The following is a 17,831-nucleotide window of genomic DNA, read 5'->3' as shown; positions in this document are numbered from 1 at the left end:
ATTAACAAAATCCACAAAAAAGTTATAAAAATACTTTATTTAAATGTTAAGGAAAGAATTATACATACTTAAAAATCATTAAAAGTTCATAAGTTAAAATGCTAAAAGTCCAATAATTTACACAATGATAAAATCTAAGTATGAGAATGCATAAAAACATGTTCAATTGGTCCTCTCACCTAACAAAACCATTATAAAAATGAGACATACAGTAATTGCTAAAATTGGGCTAAAGGCACATGACACTCATTCCTTCATGTACACAGGCAGTCATCTTACGCCCCTAAAATGAAGAGCGAACAATTTAGCTACAGTAGCAGGAGTACATTATATACTTCTAATGAAACTGTGGAAATTTTTACACCAATACTTTTTCCAATGATTCAAATAGATTTATATTGCAAATTAGTTATTTCTGTTTTGAATAGAATATTTCTATTTTGAATCTGAAAAATTCACAAATCACTTGAGTTTAAGAATATGCAAATGAAATATAATTTATTCTGATTTCAACCCAGATCTATGAAGTTACAATTTTTTCCCAGGAAACCACTCGCTTCAAGATACAAAAACACATTGTAGCTTTTCCACAATGTCTAGGATGCTTTCCGCTAGCTGGATGTTTAATCATTCACTTTAGATGCCCTTAAGCCTGAAAGAAAAGCAGATTTACGTTTCACATAACACATTCTGTCTTATGCTGTTGGACTTCATATTAAAAAGCACAGTTCAACCTCCATTCCTACAACACTATCTGGGCCTCCATTACCAATTATAAATTCGTGTCAACAGAGTGGTCAAAAGCTCCTGAACATTCAAAACTGAAAGCCAAAGATTTAACGACATCAGAAGGGGAGAGGCAGGCGACACAGTCAGATGAGGGAATGTTCTTGTGGTGACACGCGTCCACAGGGACAACGGGCGTACTGTGAGCGTCCCCATGGCTCCCTCCCTTCGCAGCACAGTGTGCAGAGGGGACGCTACATGGCAGCGTGGTCAAGTGCGTGCCAGCAACTCTGCGGTTACATCCGTATCTTCTTCATGTGGTTAGAGTGACTTTCCTCTAACACTCCAGGGGAGGACATGCTGCCTGTTAGCTGAAATGCCCCTTTCCTTTACAACCCAACAATTCACTTAGTGGATTCACTTGTACTTTTCTGGGCCTAATTTTCATGCTGTCAACTGATGTATGGAGTGGATTTCCTTCAAGTTCTGATGCAAGCGACATAAAAGGAGGGGCTATCTCTGTCTTTTTCACCATGTCCCTAAGTGTATAGAGTGAGTACTCTCAATACTGACTTCTTTAATAAATGAGTAATCTGATACTCAGCAAACAGACCCCACTGTGTCAGGCAGCAACCGCAGGCAGGGAGGCAGTGGGCTGTGGGGGTGGGGCAGAAATTCTATAAATAGCACAGAAGACAAAGGCTGATGTGTCATCCATCAAATGTATATGAAGTAGCCAGAACAGGTAGAATATGGCAGAAGTTTTTTCTCTGCAATTGGGCAAAATTGCCCATTCTTCCCATATCCCATTCCTTAGTCAACAGTCACTTGTATATAAGTTGACTGAAGTTGACTTCAATAGAAAATGGTCTAATATGTGAACTTATCTATATTGGAAGGTGCAAAAACTGTCTTCATGAGATCTTTGAAGGGTAGGGTGGCCTCTCGAAGGAGTTCGAACTAAATTATACAAAAGGGAAGGGGTCTCAGTCCCTTTTATCTGAGATCAATGGATGAACAGCTCTGGTGTGAACACGACTGAAATAAGTCCCAAGTAGTCTGTGTCACCTGAAAACTGTCACGAAAGACATTTTCCAAGTGAGGTCATTATTAGAAATACCATTCCAGAAATCTTACCTTTAGAAGTCATCCAAGGAGTGAGATCAACATTACCACCCCCATAAACTGGGTAAACAACAACACTGGAGTGAAAAATGACCACACGTGCCATAAAGCAATGTTGAAGCTGAAAATAAAGAGATAAGACACATGGTTGACAAGTCTAGCTGTAATCTACATATATATATGCTATTGTAGAATCTTGATTTAAGGAACTCACTTTTTACAGTTTGAGCAAGTTCATTTAGACAGCAACATTTATAGATACATATAAATAATATATATATATATATTATATATATTATATATATATATATATATAAATTATATATATATATATATATATATATATATACACACACACACACATATATACATACATACACCGGGGGTGCCAAAAAAATGTATACAAGTGGACACTTTGGTCAATGTTGCTCAAGCAGTAGTTCGCCGTAATCAGAAGTGTCTGGACGCTGATGGTAACCACTTTGAGCACCTCTTGTAAATGCAGAAGTCAAACGTGACTTGTATTCCTCTTCTGTTATCAGTATATATTGAGTATTACTACTTTAATACAGTTTTCCTTTCTTAAAATGTGTGTACATTTTTTTGGCACCGTGTGTGTGTGTGTTTTCTCTCAGAGATGAGATTTAGCCAATATTGGAAATACCACAATCTCTTCAAAGTCCTTGGAACTGGAATCACTGAAGATCTTTCTAATGAGAGCTGGCATGGCTGAACAGAAAACTAAGCCTCTTAAAGTTAGTGTCTGCAATGGAATGTGAATTAAAATGGTTCTACACTCATTTCGCTATATCACACACTACCAACCAAGGTAAAAAGGCGGTTAAAAGCAATTTTCTATTAAAACCAGAATGAAAAAAGTAATCATTTACAAGTTGCTATTAAATTTTCCACTGAGAAAGCACTAGTCTTATCACCAAGGTAAGAATAAAACATATTCTAAGTGCAATGATTTTTATGGTCTGAAATTATAAGAGCAGAAGTTAATTAGGGAAAACTATAGTCAATTCAATGCTTCAGACAGTTATTGATTTTAATATGTAACATTTTGATAAATAGAACTTTAAAATAGCTATAATTACACTGTTCTGAAAACTCAGATTTCTGGGGTGATGTTAGCCTTATACAAAAACGTACAATAGCACACCTGTCACCCACGTCACTGAAGGGTTAATAATAACCACATTACAGTGTAATATGTGTCAAATACCCTTAAACTTCAACTACAGAAAACAAATCATAAAAAACATACATTTAAACTGAGTAAGTACAAGAGTATATGGTTTTTCCAAAATCAAAATTCAATTAATGTAAAGAAAAGAACTGAGGGGCTCTACACAATATATGAGAGTAGTGTTTCTCTCTGTTTGGCAGGCTCCTGGGATTTGTTCCTTTTGTGTTTTTCTGTAATTAACAGATTTTTCTGCAGTGAGCAAGTATACCTTTATAAACATTTTTTAAAAATCAGGGGTTTTTCACTGAGTGTCTATTTCCAACTCATGAAGAAGGCTAGGATTGTGGCATTGTTTGTAACAGCAGAAGAACAGAAACAACAGGGAGCTGGTTAAATCACTCGTGCAGTGTCCATGGAGTGATAAGTATGTAACTATTAACAGGGATGAGGCACACCCACGCCCAGCCACACGGAAGAACTCCAAACTATATGGCTCCATTAAAAAAAAAGAAAAGGAACAATCTCGTAAACGGTTTGGCACTATTTACTGAAGTTGGAGGCACGCACACCCTGTGCCCAACAATTTCACTTTTAGTGATAAGTACACATGTACGTACATATGTACATACACATCCAACAGAAATATGTGCATAGGGGCAAGAGACATATACTAGAATGTTCTTAACAGCATCAGTAATGCCCCCACCAAACTAGAAACGATCCACATGCCATCAACAGTAGAGAGAAGCTGGGATTCAGTCACAGGCCGGGATGCGAACCAACAGTGAACAACTGTTACACAACACGACGACTCATATGTAAGGCTGCATGTAAACGGCCACATGTAAAGGATACATAACCTATGACTCCATGTCAATAAAGTTCAAAAAATAGACAAAACAAAAATAGAGTATTTAAGAGATGTGAAAGAAAGCAATTATGTAAAGGGTGGGACAGTGTTTCCCTGTGGGCGTGAGGGTTACGACATGAGGGCACAGTTCTCTTTCTCGACGACCTGGGTGGGGTTTATGTCAATTCTCATTTCATGATCATTCATTCAGCTGTACATTGAGTTTTTCCACTTTCTGTACGTATTATACTTCACAACGAAAATGATTTAAAAAGCAAAATGCAGAATATACTACTAACATGTCACCGTTTTATGTTTTGAACAACTAAATACATAAAGAAAGCTATGACTGCAAAGGGAATCAGAGACTAGAAATGACAGGGAGGCTATTTTCCCATCATTCCTTTTTGTTTCTTTTGAATTTGTACCGTGTACTTCAGTAGCCCATCAACAACACTTTCATTCCTGTTCATCATTTCAAAGGTAACTTACCAAATTCCCGCTACAATAAAAGCAGCAGTTGTAATGGGGATCAAGGTTGGATACCTGACATCATAGTCTTCAATTCCACGATACCATTCCAGGTAGAGAATGCAGTAAAACGCAATGGACAAGCTGATAAGCAACAAGGCACTGCCAATGAGAAACCAACTGCAGAGACAAAAATAATGTCAGAGTTGGCAGCACTTAGCAAATCACAGCTATCCTACAAGTTTTCACTGGTAACCTAAAAATCTATTTCTACAGAGGATATCCACTGGAAAAAGGGCACAAAGGGACCACAATGACTCAATCCCAGCTTTCAGGACGGCTTACTCTACTGGGAGATGGGGTGAGCAAGGCTGAGCTGAGACATACGAAGGATGACAGTGTAAGGCTTTGAAGACACGCACTCCTATATACTTTTACAAACTAACCAACCGAAACAGAACCCTGGGCGCAGCGATGCATTTTCTTTAAAAATACAGGAAAGATAGCAGCTTCCTGTTTGTTTCTGAAGTGCTCAGTGGGAGAGTAATAGGTACCATTAACTCCTCCAAGGCAAGTAGGGTTTCTAGAATGACGAAAATCCGTTTGGAAGATGATTAATTCAAACTGCCTCTCATAAAAGATTTCTAAGTGAAACCCTCCATTTCAGAGGAGCTCCAATTCTCCTCAAGGGGTGACGTCTTCTTCCTCGCTTCTAATTCTACTCAAGACCTGACTCAGGTGTGGGAGGCAACCTCGTCAGCCTCTCCCTTCCAGCCCCTGCTGGTCATGGAGGAGGCTGGTTTTGGGAAACCAAGTTCCTTTCCCAGTCTCCCAGCTCAACCCGATACCCCCCGTTTATCCTTTGCTTCTCCATGGGGAGAATAGCATTCCATGTAGAAGACAGAGGGGGAACAGATGGTGGAACAGCCAAGTGACACAGGCCCTGAGTGGACTTCCAACAATGGCAAGGTCCCAGATTCCTTTACGGCGTCTTATGGTGGTGCAGCTCTGGATTCAGAATTCTGCCAGGCGGCCTGCAGAGCGGTTAGGAGCGCGGTCTCCACAATCTGTGTGTCTGGGTTTGACTCTCAGATCTGGCACGACCAGCTTGGTGGCTCCAGGCAGATGACGTGGACAGTAGCAGCACGCACACCAGGATGGCGGTGACAGTGAAGTCATGTTTACCAGGGCGCTTCTCACACCACTAACCCTCCACAGCGATTCGTGGTGTCCCCTGATGCTATCGACGGGGAAAATATTTCCAGGCTCCTCTTGAGGCATCTCCCAAGACCTCGCTCTCTCCTGCTGGAGTGTCCGTTCTCAACAAGGGTGATATCGCCCCCAAGTGAAGAACATCCGTTATGTATAAAGCACAGACATTCGCGTAGTCTGTGAGGGGGCGATTAGGGACAGAAAGTCAAAAAAGGCTCCTCAGGAGGTGACAACAGAGGCTGAGGAACACTGTGCTAGAGCTCTGGTGACTTCCTGGCTCCGCCAGAGCCTTCCTTTTGCTCCTATCAGTTTGTCATCACCGCATGGCATCCTCGTGCGGCCACTCTGTCCAGAGATGGTAAAGAATATAAAAAATGGGGGGAAACAGCCGCGCAAAATAAAATACTGCCAGTCAGTGGTCCTCAACCCTTTGCAACTTTCTAAAAGGAAGCGACCTTGGCCAGTTTCCAAACTTCTGACTGGTGGGTCTGAGGAAGGTCCTGGCCATCTGGGCTGTCAATTTAGTTCCTTTTTTCTTTTAACTCCATAGTCGATTTTGATACACGCAACCAGATTTCTTTCTTTTTCTAATTGTGATTTCCAAAGCACCACGATGTCTGGCTTTGCTTTTAAAGCTGACTTGTCTCTCCTGTCTCTGAACAATCTTAGAGCCTTGCGCAGATTTAAAGAACCCTGACGCCTCGAGCTTCTGAAGTTGGGCTAATCGCAGGGCAAGAAATTACCTCAGGTATCAGAGGAATGATCCGTTTTCCAGAAAGCACGAGGCACCCACCGTTTTTCAAACTGCCCACTGCTCCCAGCAGCCCTCAGCAAGCAAGAGCACGGTGCTACTCAAACCTCAGCGTCGGAGATTGCTCATGGCTTTGTGCTCTCAGGTGACACATTTTTAAGGCCAGGCCTGCAGCTTCTGCTTCCTTTTCCTGCCCCACAGCCCTGGTCCCAGAGTTTGAGTCCCCAGTACAGCAGTGCGGGGCTCCTGGGCATTCCACTCACTCCTACAGGCGTCCCCAACATCGTACGTGTGTAACTAACTATTCCTTACCTCACCATTCCCCTAAACTACTAAGAACATTTAGTATGTGTAAGGATACACATAGATAAATCCTCTCATCCATCCTAAACCTCAGAAACGTCCAGACCAGGCGCTCACACACGCACCACGTAACCTACTCATTGTCTGTCGGCCTAGCACGAGCCGCTGGAGGGCTACAAGTGGGCCTTATTTATCTCATCACCACGGCCGAAAACTTCTCAGGCTCTCACGGAATATCTGATGAACAAGGGGCAGCTGCTACTGGTGGTGTTTAAAGTAACTATTCCCTCCTTTCCTTGCCCAAGTTCTAAACCAATGGCGAGAGACAAAGGAGTGAGGCTGATGAAGGTCAATCGTCAGCTTTCTGACTGACAGAGCTGTGGAAAGATGGCTTTGGTGAGCGGTAACAAAGCACCTCCTAATACGGAAATGCAGACACAGACAGGCTTACCCACCAGGTCCCAAGGGCAGTGAAAACCTAGCGACCTTCTCATATGGGGGCTGCTGTGCAAAATGAAGGCATAAAAATGCAGACCGCAATCTGTGCTTCCCACGGGCAGCTGGCTCCCAAGAGGAAGAAGGTGCTGAGCTACACGATGTCTAGCTCATTGCGAACTCAATCAGGAAGTCACACTGCTCCCCGGGGAAGGGGTGAGTGGGAAGAAGGGCAGGAAGGTAGGAGTTTCGGGAAACTTACTGTTCGTGGAGATAAGGAAAAAGAGAAGCAAGCTTTCTGCCTCCACTAGTTTAAACAAACTCCCCTCTGCCTACTTTCTCCTGACTGCGTGCTCCCTCGCTCTCCTGGGTCCTCCTCTGGTCGTCACTGCCCTCCTCAAGGCCTCTGGAGAAACTGTGTCCCCTGTGATAACACAGGATCACACACTTCTGTCTGTTCCATTCTACCCCACTGGTGCTTCCAAACAATTATGCTTTGCCCTATGCAAACGACCCCTCCCAATGCCAGATCTGACATTCACCAACATCTCTCTCTTTTTGCTATTATCTCGGGGTCTCCAGAATGTTCATGGAGGAATATGGGATATAATTCACAACCTTCTCCTCCTTGTCAACTCCTGAGATTAACTTGTGACCTTCACCTCAACTCGAACTCAATCACGACCTGCAGTTACCTTGTTGCTTATAACTACTCTCTGAAAAGAAACTCTGAGACCCTATGCTCACCCACCACAGTTCTCATTCCCTCCTCATCGCCTGCACTCTAGCTTCTCAAAGACGTTCGGTCAGTCTTGCTCCCTCCATGATTTACAAGTGGATTTGGTTGTTCTCTCACTTGCTCCCTTTCCCATCCTACAACACGTGTGCTGAACAGGTACACTGAAATAAGTTCCAGTCCCATCCATTCTGCTGCACACGTCCAGAGCACGTACTCTTCCTCATCTTTGTGTCACCAGCACCTCTAACACGGTGCCTAGCTGAAAGTAGGCACATAGTAAGCGTTTCAACGGGCAAATTAACATGAAAAATAAGACAAGCATGTTTAACTTATGAAGCAATAAAGCTCTCTTACCTACTAGTGTGAAAGTTTTCTTTAACAGTGTTAAAGAAGTCAACATAATAGGTCACAACAATGGATGCCAATATCCAGAATCCAGAATGGATATTAAGTCTTGGAAGAGGTTTCTCCTTTTTCTTAACAGCGGTAGAGGCTTCTGCAAATGAGGGGGATTGCAACTTATTAAATTACCATAAGCTTATGAGGAAAAATTACACTTCTTTTAAGCCAAATAAAATAATGTCCTAGCACTTTCTAAGAACCAGATTCTCTCCCATTTCTTCTGTAAATCCATCAAAAGAGGTTTATATTTGCAGAAATAATTACTAGGAGCCCACTATATATGTTCAATATAGTCAACTTTTTTACTCGAAATGAATTTTGAAATCAAATTTACATATTCAGTCTTTCAGAAAGATGGACACCATCTGACAGTGTAGGAATTTTAATGTTTTATATTTTGTCTAAAATAATTAGTCTTATTAAGAAAAAAGGAAAAGGCAAATATTAGAGCACAAAATGGACTTGTAATTTCCAAAAATACTACATATAACTATTTCTTTTAATAATTTTTAACAACACCTTATAGGGCAGCTCAAAAACAGAGACGGTGCAATGGAGGTCTACTCCGAGCACAGTACTGTCTACACAGGTGATGGACAAGTCAAATGTCCTCCATCTGGGACCCAATCAGAAGGAATAGGTGGCTAGGGTTGGGTCTCATGAGTTATTTCTAACAACTTCCCCAGGTGATTAACATGCCCTCTCTTTCGGTTCATAACCACCGGTATACATCCAAGGTTCTCAACCTTTAGAATTGCAGAAGCTTGTTCATAATACAAATTCTGGGAGACAGTACCCTCAAAACGTGTAAGCCAGCATGCCTGGGCATTACGTTTTCTGTGTTTATTTTTTTAAAGGTAATAAATGCGCACGGTTTACAACACAGAGGACAAAAAGATCTAAAATGAAATCCATCTCTCCCAGTTCCCCTGCCCAGAAGCAACCACCAATAACAACTTCTATTTAATTCCTGTATCACCTATGCACCTACAGGAAAACACACATGATCTGGTTTGCACCCAAATGCTGGCATCCCATACATTGCTCTGCAAATCACCCACGTGGGTAGGTAAAAGTCAGCCTGGGGTGTGTCATCTGTGGCTACATCCCAATGGATTTAACCAGCTCTCGGCTGCCGGGCAATGCGATGTTTCGCTATGACAAGCAACGCTGAGGGGACACACTTGGCAAACACGCCCTTGTGTCCCGCTACGCGTATGTTTCTCTGGCTGATTCTGAGAAACAGACCCGGGGAGTGTTTTTTATGGCGATTACCCAACAGGTGTTAGCTCAGCATCCCCGGGAAGAGTGAGGTGAAGGTGCGCAGGGCTACGGCGTCTCTAAGGACCGTTCATGGCACCAAACACCCGACTTGCAAAACTACTTGACAAGCCTCGAGGAACGAAACCCGGCCCGTCCTGGCCGGGCAGGGCCGCGGGCAGCGCGCAAGGCGGCCGCTCCCGGCGTGTCGCCTCCGGGCAGCTGGGCGGCTCGGGGCGCGCCCGGCAGAGCCCCTCACCCGGCCCGGCGCCGCCCCCGCGGTCCGGCGAAGCCTCGGCGTCCAGCGAGAAGTGGAACCGCCGCCGGAGCTGCTCCCGGGCCCGCGGGGCATCCATCTTGGCGTCCCAAGAGACGGCGGACGTGACGTCAGCCCACCGGAACTTCCGGTCGCGGCTTCCGGGCGGAAGGGGCTCTTTAGGCGAGAGGCGGTGACCGTGTTGTCTTCGAGGTTTTCCTGGGGGAGCGTCTAGGGCGCAGTCGGCTCCGCAGTCTCCGCGCGCAAACGGGATTTGAATTTCAAAATACTGATCCTCTCATGGGGGAAAAGACTCCATTTTCTTCCGAGGGACCGAGCTCCCGGATGCCGCTGAGTGCGCGCCAGGCCGGGATGCGCGGCCACGCGGCCGCCTCGTTCTCTTCCCTCGCTGCCCCCGGGCTGTCCTTGGCTCCCCTGTGCCCCAAACATGAAAAGCACCCTCCGTGGCGGCCTCGATGCTCAGCCCCGCTTCTCTTTCCTCCTCGCCCGGCGAGGCTGTGCAAGCATGGAAAGCGGTCCTGGGCGAGGAAAGGGCCACTAGGCCAGACCTGCCGTGGACCGCGTGGGTCGCCTTGGGCGAGACATCCTCCGCTCTGGGCCTGTTTCCTCCTCTGCATCACAGGGATTGTAACCTGCCTGCCTCGTAGATTTGTGGCGGGCTTTAAACGCGAAGCACCCTAAGTTGCTCACGTTAACCCCCTTTCTCCAACTTCTGAGAACTTGCCCCAGCGGGGAACGTGGGAGCTAAATTCATACTGTCCCGGAAGACTGCCGTTTCCCATCACTCGAGCTCATAAACCGAAAAACACTAATTCATAAGATTTTCTCCGTCAAGAAGCCTGTTTATGACTCTCCTACCCGCTCTCTACCACGTCATGTGTTAAGAAATGTTGTGCTTAACCCTTTAAACATTGACTGAGCACCTACTACCGGTAACTGCTAGGAACTGTTGGGCACGTTGTTGGGCAACGGAGAAAAAGATACATAGGACATGAAGTTGCAGTTGAGCTTCTGGACCACAGATGACCACACAGACGTACTACAGTATGTTGCAATATTTAGAAATGTATGGAAGTGTTTCATTCACTCAACTTTTTCTGAGTAGCTAAAATGCTGAGGACAGAGGTAAGTTAGAATCTAGTGGAGGAGACAATTTCAATACAGTGCCATTAATACAAACACTGTGTATGCGGTTATGCACGTGCCAAATAAAGGGCAGTGTATTCTGCTGGGAGGGTGTGAGGCGCAGGGAGAGTGGCTTGAGATGTGTCAGATACAGGAATGGATAGCCCTGAAAGCCATCCAGGAAGGAGAATTTGAATTAGTTGGCACTTTTCCATATCTTCTATATGACCTGAGTGTTTGCAGAAGAAATATAATTAGAAATAATCAAGAAAAGAATGTCTGGTTTCTACTGGTTTGTTTCTGTCATTTCTTTGGCCTTTCTAGCAAACCCATTGGAGCAAGGGAGTAACAGCTGGGTGGATCATATGGCCTTTCTACACAATACCTCCTCTTCCCTGTTTTGTTTTTTTCTTTTCCTTTCAGTCTCCTAAAGAACCAGGATTCAACTCTTCAAAGCCAACTGGGGTCCTTGCCCTCCTTTCTTCTCTCTCTTGTACAGGGTTAGAAGCCTTGTTAATAGGAAGTGAATTTCTCCTATCAAATACAGTCTTCTGTTGATTGTCTCCTTAAAAGGTTAGTGCTGGGTCTCCCTTGTAACTGAATATTCCCGAGAGTATTGCAATTCTAGGGTTTCCATATGTAGTATGTTCAGGTCAGATCCGGTTTCCCCTTTGGTTGTTTCAGGCCCTTTGTATTTGGATCTGAAATCCTTCCAGCTATTTTCCCCTGGTATTTTCAGTGGTACTACTTTGCACACCATATTGATGATACTTAGAAGCAGTTTGGAAAAAATCCAGTATTTACTGACCACATCTTCATTGTTGGGGCCCATTGAATAAGTTCTTAAATGTGTGCACCTTAACAATAGATATATGATATCAGTGTGCTACCAACCAAGAAATTTTCATTTTCAATGTGGATTACTTATGGGGGAAAATGAATTTGACTGACCTTTGCTGGCCTCCCTTTAGCAACATGGTTAAGTCCAAAATGTCTATTGAAGTGTTTATTAAAAGACTGTTGAATCTTAGCTCCATCATTATGGGATGTTGGGCATTATTTCATTGTTTTAAGTATCCGTTTCCTCATTTATGATACAAGAGGTACCAGAGTGAAAATAAATGTATATGGATTGCTTAGTGTAGTGCCTGGCATGTAGTATGCGTTCAAGTAGTGGTAATTACTATTCATTACTGCTTAACTGGGCCTGCCAGGCTTCCAGGTCTGGCTCCTGCTCATCTCTTGATCAGTTATTCCCTTCTCTTTGTTGCAATTTCCCTTTTGCCTGGTCTCTCCCCAGTTGATGGGGGCAACAGCCATGTCTCAGTAGCTCCCCAATTCCCCAGTGCCATGTCTTAGTGGTTCCCCAGTGCCTTGCAAACACCTGGCATAATGGATGATTCCCTTGTCCAGTTTTCACTTTGGCCCTTGATCACAACTAACTGGCTTTCGGTGTAGACATACATATGCCTGCCCAGCATCCCTTTCTCTGAGAAGCCACTTTCCCTCCTTTCCGCAGGAGTCCTGCAGAGTTCTCAGGAGGCTAGGAGAGGGCACATGACCCAAACCAGATCTGTCAGTCCCCAGGACTTGGGCTGGGGCTCTCCTTACAGACCCATGATGCTCAAACTTATTGAAATTGTAGAGTGCTAGCGCTTTTTGTGGAACATGAAATACAGACAAATGAAAAATCACCAAGTGCTATACAAGTTTATGCCAACTATCATAGCATCTAAACTAGAATAACATGGTAACAAGTGCCAAGAGGCTAAGAAAGTTTATGCAGGGACACCTTAAAATTGAGAAAATTCTATTAACTTTTTTCTGAAACCTAGCAGAGATTACCCTTTTCAAGTTTAGCTATAAAATACGTCTCTGTTCAGGATAGCATTGGTCAGAGCAGGGCTGTCTTCCAACGTTACCATGAGTGTCCTGATGCAAACTCGGGGCAGATCCCCAGAGCGCTGCGGGAAGCTACCCAGGAGAAGTGAGTCTTCACCTACCTTTGATCTTCAGTGGAGAAACCTAATCTATGGATTACCACCGCCCTCCGACAGAAGTCAGCCTGGGGTTACCAGGTAGGCAGTATTTCTGCAGCTCACAATACCCGCTCTGTGGCCAAAGGCCTGGCCTTCCCAGTGACATCTGACCTCTCACTCTGACAAACACATGTACATACTCAGCAATTACAATTTAAACTACCGAAGGGGCAGTTTAATCACTTGTATCAAAGGGAATAAATTAAAGCTTCCTGGATCCCATGACAGAAAAAGCTAAACTAGCCTTTGCTCTCAAAATAAGGAAACTGCTCTTTTCACCAGTGCATACAACTGCTCCCATAAACCGCCACTGTTTTGTAACCAGGACCTGCAGGAGGAGGGTCCCAGCCACATTACAGAAGTGGAAAAATCGAATGATAAGTGAGCTGAGCAAGATCTTGAGTTTCTTTACACATTAAAAGGACAGTGGTTGAGTATCTAAGATGATGCCATTTGTTAAGCTGGGGGCAATTGCCATTCTGATTTATTTTTACCATCACTCAAGACTGAACTCTACTGTGAAATCTTGGAGAGACCATTTTTCCAGTTTTATAATCTAGTGGTAAGCCCCAGTGATTTTACTTAACAGCATTGAATAACAGCTATTTTGAGGAAATAAACCCAGAGATAGAAACTTGAGACAATATAGATTTCAGTGCATTTTTGGGCAAAATAAACTCATCTGCCCTCATACATAGAGGGTGGCTGTGGAAACCGGAAAAGCAATCTGGAAAACTGTTTGGCTGTAGCTATCAAAGCTGAAATATACCTGATGACTCAGCAGTTCCACTCCTAGGCATTTACTCAGCAGAAATGAGAAACTGTACATACCAGGAGCTACACAGAAGATGTCGATTTTATCAGAAATCCAGCCAACCTGGAAGTCGCCAAGCATCTCATTGACAATTGAGTGGATAAATACTATACAGCAATAAAGAGCATCAACTCCTACTACAAAGCAATGTGCATAACTCTCAAAGAATGTTGAGTGAAAAGAAGCCAGACATGAAAGGGTACATGCCTTATGATTCTATTTACATAAAGTCCATGCTGACACAAGTAAGGGTATGGTTACCTTTGGGCTAAGTAGTCCATTTTTTTTATTTGGCACAGGGGCGTGCACTTTCTGAAATTCACTCAGCTGTCCACTTAGGTTTTTATATATTTCTGTATGTTTACTTCAATAGAATGTTTACATTAAAAAGTGAACTCATTTAGGTTTGCTTGGCAGTTTTATGACTATCTGTGTCCTGAAAAATGGTTACACATTAACTGTAGACTGTCACTTCAGAACTAACGTGCATTTCTTCATTAAACACGCTGCCATGCTGCCCGATTTGGTCACTGTGGGTCTTCTTGCTTCAGCCCAATCATATGGAGAGCTGCGTGCGGGAAAAAGGAAAGTGTCTGGAGGAGGGGCCTCTCTCTGGAGCCAGTGCCTCAATCAATGGTAAACCCTGTGGTCTGTGCATACTTCAGGCACATGGAGAGGAAATATTTTAAGACACCTACTGTGTGCCTTGTGTACGATATTTTCATTTCACTCTATCTGCCTTCAGAAGTCAGTATAACAGACAAAAACCCTGAGGTTCAGGAAGGCTATATAACCTACCCAGGAGGGCCCTTTGGCTAAGAAGATACAAAGTCAGACTCAATATCAAGTCCCATTGTGGCACATGGAGCCCTGTTTCGAGCACATCACCTCCCACTGCCTCCCACGTGGGCAGGGGTAGAAATCTGCGGGTGAAAGTAGGTGGAGTGGCAGGAGGAAGAGAAAGACAACCCAATACAGCAAGTAAATATCTTTCAAGAGCCAACCCTTTAATCTGGGGCCCTCCACCCCCAGCCCAGGTGGAATGACTCCCTCCCTCCCTGGGCGCACACTACAACCATACAGCCTTGTGACGTGCTGCTCTGCTTGCCTGGAGGGGGTGGGGGGGGTGGCGGTGTCTCCCAGACCCTGACGACAGTGCAAGGCCCGGCCCGAGGTGGGTACCCTGGAATTATCTCCTGAGTCCGTGTGATGTAGAATGATTTCAAGGACAAGAGGGCAGAATTGCAGGCACTGAGAGTCCTGGAGGATTCAGGTCCACACGTGTTTGTGAGGAAAAGCAAAAATCAGTGCACACCAGACGTCCGAACAGAATCTCTTTAAACGTGACATCAAACCATGTGCTATGATCAGTGATTCTTCTCCTGAAATTGAAAGGGCCCACATTTCTCACATGTACCAAACTCCTGCCAAAATGCAGCTTACTGGAACGAGAACAACGATTAACTACACAACCATCCTCTCGCCCATGTGTAATTTAGGAATCAATATAAAGAGACACATTGTATACCTAGTAAAGGAGAAATACAATATGCTCCTTGGTTCACAAAGTAGAAAAGAAACTGAGAAAGCCTACGTTAGCCATTTCTTAAAAAGCTTAATTGGAAGAAGGGATAAAAGGCTGAATATATGCTGAGATCCAGTAACCACAAAGTACTGGTAAATACATAGAATATGCCATTTCTCTTATTTGAGTATAATAATTGATCTCCAATTTCCTTCCACAGGGAAAGGAGTTACAGTCGTAAGAGTGCTATGAAGTCATGGGTCTGTATCCAGGTAAGAGTCAAAAATATACAATTATCTACTTTACGCTGGAGTCCAGGTTCATCATGGAGACAAAAAAACAAAACAAAACACCCTACAAAGCAGGTAGGAGGATCGGTTTTCAGTGGTGGAATAAAGAACTAAGATACACTCTGAATAGCTTTCACTAATGGTGATGAATTGGATAAAACCACTGATCTCTTAAACCTTCCTTAAGTGCAAAAGTGCTACATAAGACAACAGTCTACACCAAAGACTGCTGCTGCTGCTTTTTTCTCCCCTAATTTCTAGAAATCCATTTTGGGAAAGGGGGGTAATTACAGGCTAGTGCGGTCATCAAAGTCAATTGTTAGAATAGGACCTGGTCAGCTCAAGTTTTCATTTTCAGAGAAAAATGGTACGTTTAGAAGGGTAATATGAGAGCTTTTCAAAGACAGTCATAAAAATCTACAAGTGCTATTAATCGTGACTTTTATTAGCTTTTCCTCATAAGCTCCCTGTGAGGTGGGTTGGAACAGAGAGCTAGGCATGCGGTCCCTGAAAGCCTCCCTTTCGTCACAGGTTGTCTCACTTCACCTGGGCAGAAGACACTACCTGCCTGAAGCAGTTACCCTGGGAAATGAGTGTTTTAGCAGTTTTTAAACTTCCTCCACATAAAAGCCCCATTGCCATCAGCAGCTGCATCCTTGGACTTCTGCATCAGCCTGCATTTGTCTTTTGCAGCAGGTGGGAGGAAGGTGGCTCTGAGCTCGCTCCGGTTAGGCCCTCCCTCTCTTCCTCACTGTACTGCAAAATGCCTCGCGTGCCGGACATTCAGGAGGGCCCCAGCCTGCAACAGTCACACATCTTCATCTTTAGGAGGGCGAGACACATGCCATCTTCTCCTAGTTCCACTTGGAAGCAGCATCACAGAAAATGGCCAGTGCACAGCTGACAAATGCCAGGAAACCAGAAAGGAAGGTATCAGATTAGGACACCCTCGTGTCAGAATGTCACTGACAGGTTTCGGGATACCCAAGTGCCAGACCCATCAGACCAGCGTGGGGACAGGCAGAAAACTGAATTCAGTCTTACACTCAACTGAGACAAGATGAAGCTGTAAAGCCTGACACGAATGTCATTAGATCTGAAGTCCCTGGAGCTCCGACATCGCGTGTTGGAGTCAGTCAGGCCGCTGCCAAAACAAAGGGCTGTCTGTGCAAACACCTCGGGAATGCCCCGTGCATCGTGCTTGACGGCCAGACCCACAGGGGCAACTGCAGGCCTGGGAGCTCTCCCTGCCTCCAAGCAGTTTCCAATGACGAGGCCTTTCCATGACTGACCTTCAGAATGGCCACTGCTGGCCCTGTTTCTTCCTCCATGGGGCTCGAGGGGACCGAGGGGCCGCCGCCTCCATCCCCATCGCAGACTCTCAGCCAACATTCCTGAGCAGCCAGCCGTTTCTGCCGTCTGCTGCTGGCAACTTCTAACTCTTGGGAACCTTGAGTAATGGCTGACAGGATGACAGAAATGAGGACCCTACCAATTTGTTTAAATTTTGTCACATTTGCCACTTTGCCTTAAATGCACAATAGTAAGATCGACAGAAAAGTCAATCCAGATCCCGACATACTGTTGTGCTTGTAACCAGCGTGACTTAGGGAGCTCTGCACCAGGACAGGGCACACAATTCTGCTCCCTGGGGCGCTGGAGCGGAAGATGCCTGCAGCGGACTCCGGAGTTGCAGCCGGGCTCTGCTTTTGTCCCTGATTAAGTATGTGGTCTGGGGCAAGCCTCACTTTTCCTGTCTTCCAGATGTCTGAAGGTTCTCATGGCTCAAAAACAGTTACTGAAAACAGTAACAGTAGTGACAGCGACCACCGAGTATCTGCAGGGTACTTCACACAAATTAGCTCTTTCATGACAACCCAAGGGGCCTTTATTATCCCATTGCCCAGATGAAACAAGTGAGGTTCAGAGAGGTTACATATGAAGGGACCAACCCGGGGCGACTCCAGGCCTGATTCTACAGCCTAGGTCACATTCACCCTGACTGTGCCGCTGAATCCCATCATCACCCAGCGGCACGTCCCACATCAGTCTGAACAGTGCTCAGCTCAGCCGGCAAGGCCAGCGGGAAGCTGGGTCCTCCGGGCCCATTCGGGAACTGAGGCTCAGACAGCACCTGTCTGCCCTTCTGCCCCTCCTCCTGTTACTCACCCACCCCCAATCCGTCAGCACTTGTTCCATGTCCCAGTCTTGCTTTCACCTGTAGTATGAGGTACTGACAATAAGTTAACACTGTCAAAAGGGTGATTCAGCTTTTAAGGGACTTGTGGGCAAAAC

The 17,831-nt window shown here is 44.7% G+C and overlaps 1 protein-coding gene and 1 long non-coding RNA gene across 2 annotated transcripts; one reads left to right on the top strand and one right to left on the bottom strand.

The window, feature by feature from the left end:
* Positions 1 to 18: 18 nt before the first annotated feature.
* Positions 19 to 9,877, bottom strand: TMEM128 (transmembrane protein 128). Its single transcript, XM_074321306.1, has 5 exons — positions 9,726 to 9,877; positions 8,159 to 8,300; positions 4,386 to 4,544; positions 1,864 to 1,972; positions 19 to 652 (listed from the first exon to the last, which is right to left on the bottom strand). The coding sequence occupies exons 1-4, from the start codon at positions 9,820 to 9,822 to the stop codon at positions 1,873 to 1,875; spliced, it is 498 nt and encodes a 165-aa protein (XP_074177407.1). The 5' UTR covers positions 9,823 to 9,877; the 3' UTR covers positions 19 to 652; positions 1,864 to 1,872.
* Positions 9,878 to 9,887: 10 nt separating this feature from the next.
* LOC109437385 (uncharacterized) lies at positions 9,888 to 14,241 on the top strand. The gene is made up of 2 exons (XR_002136244.2): positions 9,888 to 10,868; positions 11,292 to 14,241. It is a non-coding gene; the product is annotated as an uncharacterized LOC109437385 (long non-coding RNA).
* The last annotated feature ends 3,590 nt before the right edge of the window (positions 14,242 to 17,831 follow it).

This window comes from Rhinolophus sinicus, linkage group LG02 (assembly GCF_036562045.2).
Source record: "Rhinolophus sinicus isolate RSC01 linkage group LG02, ASM3656204v1, whole genome shotgun sequence".
In the NCBI taxonomy this organism is placed as follows: domain Eukaryota; kingdom Metazoa; phylum Chordata; class Mammalia; order Chiroptera; family Rhinolophidae; genus Rhinolophus; species Rhinolophus sinicus.
Note: the sequence above shows the minus strand (reverse complement) of the source record. Positions and strands in the feature narration are given on the sequence as shown.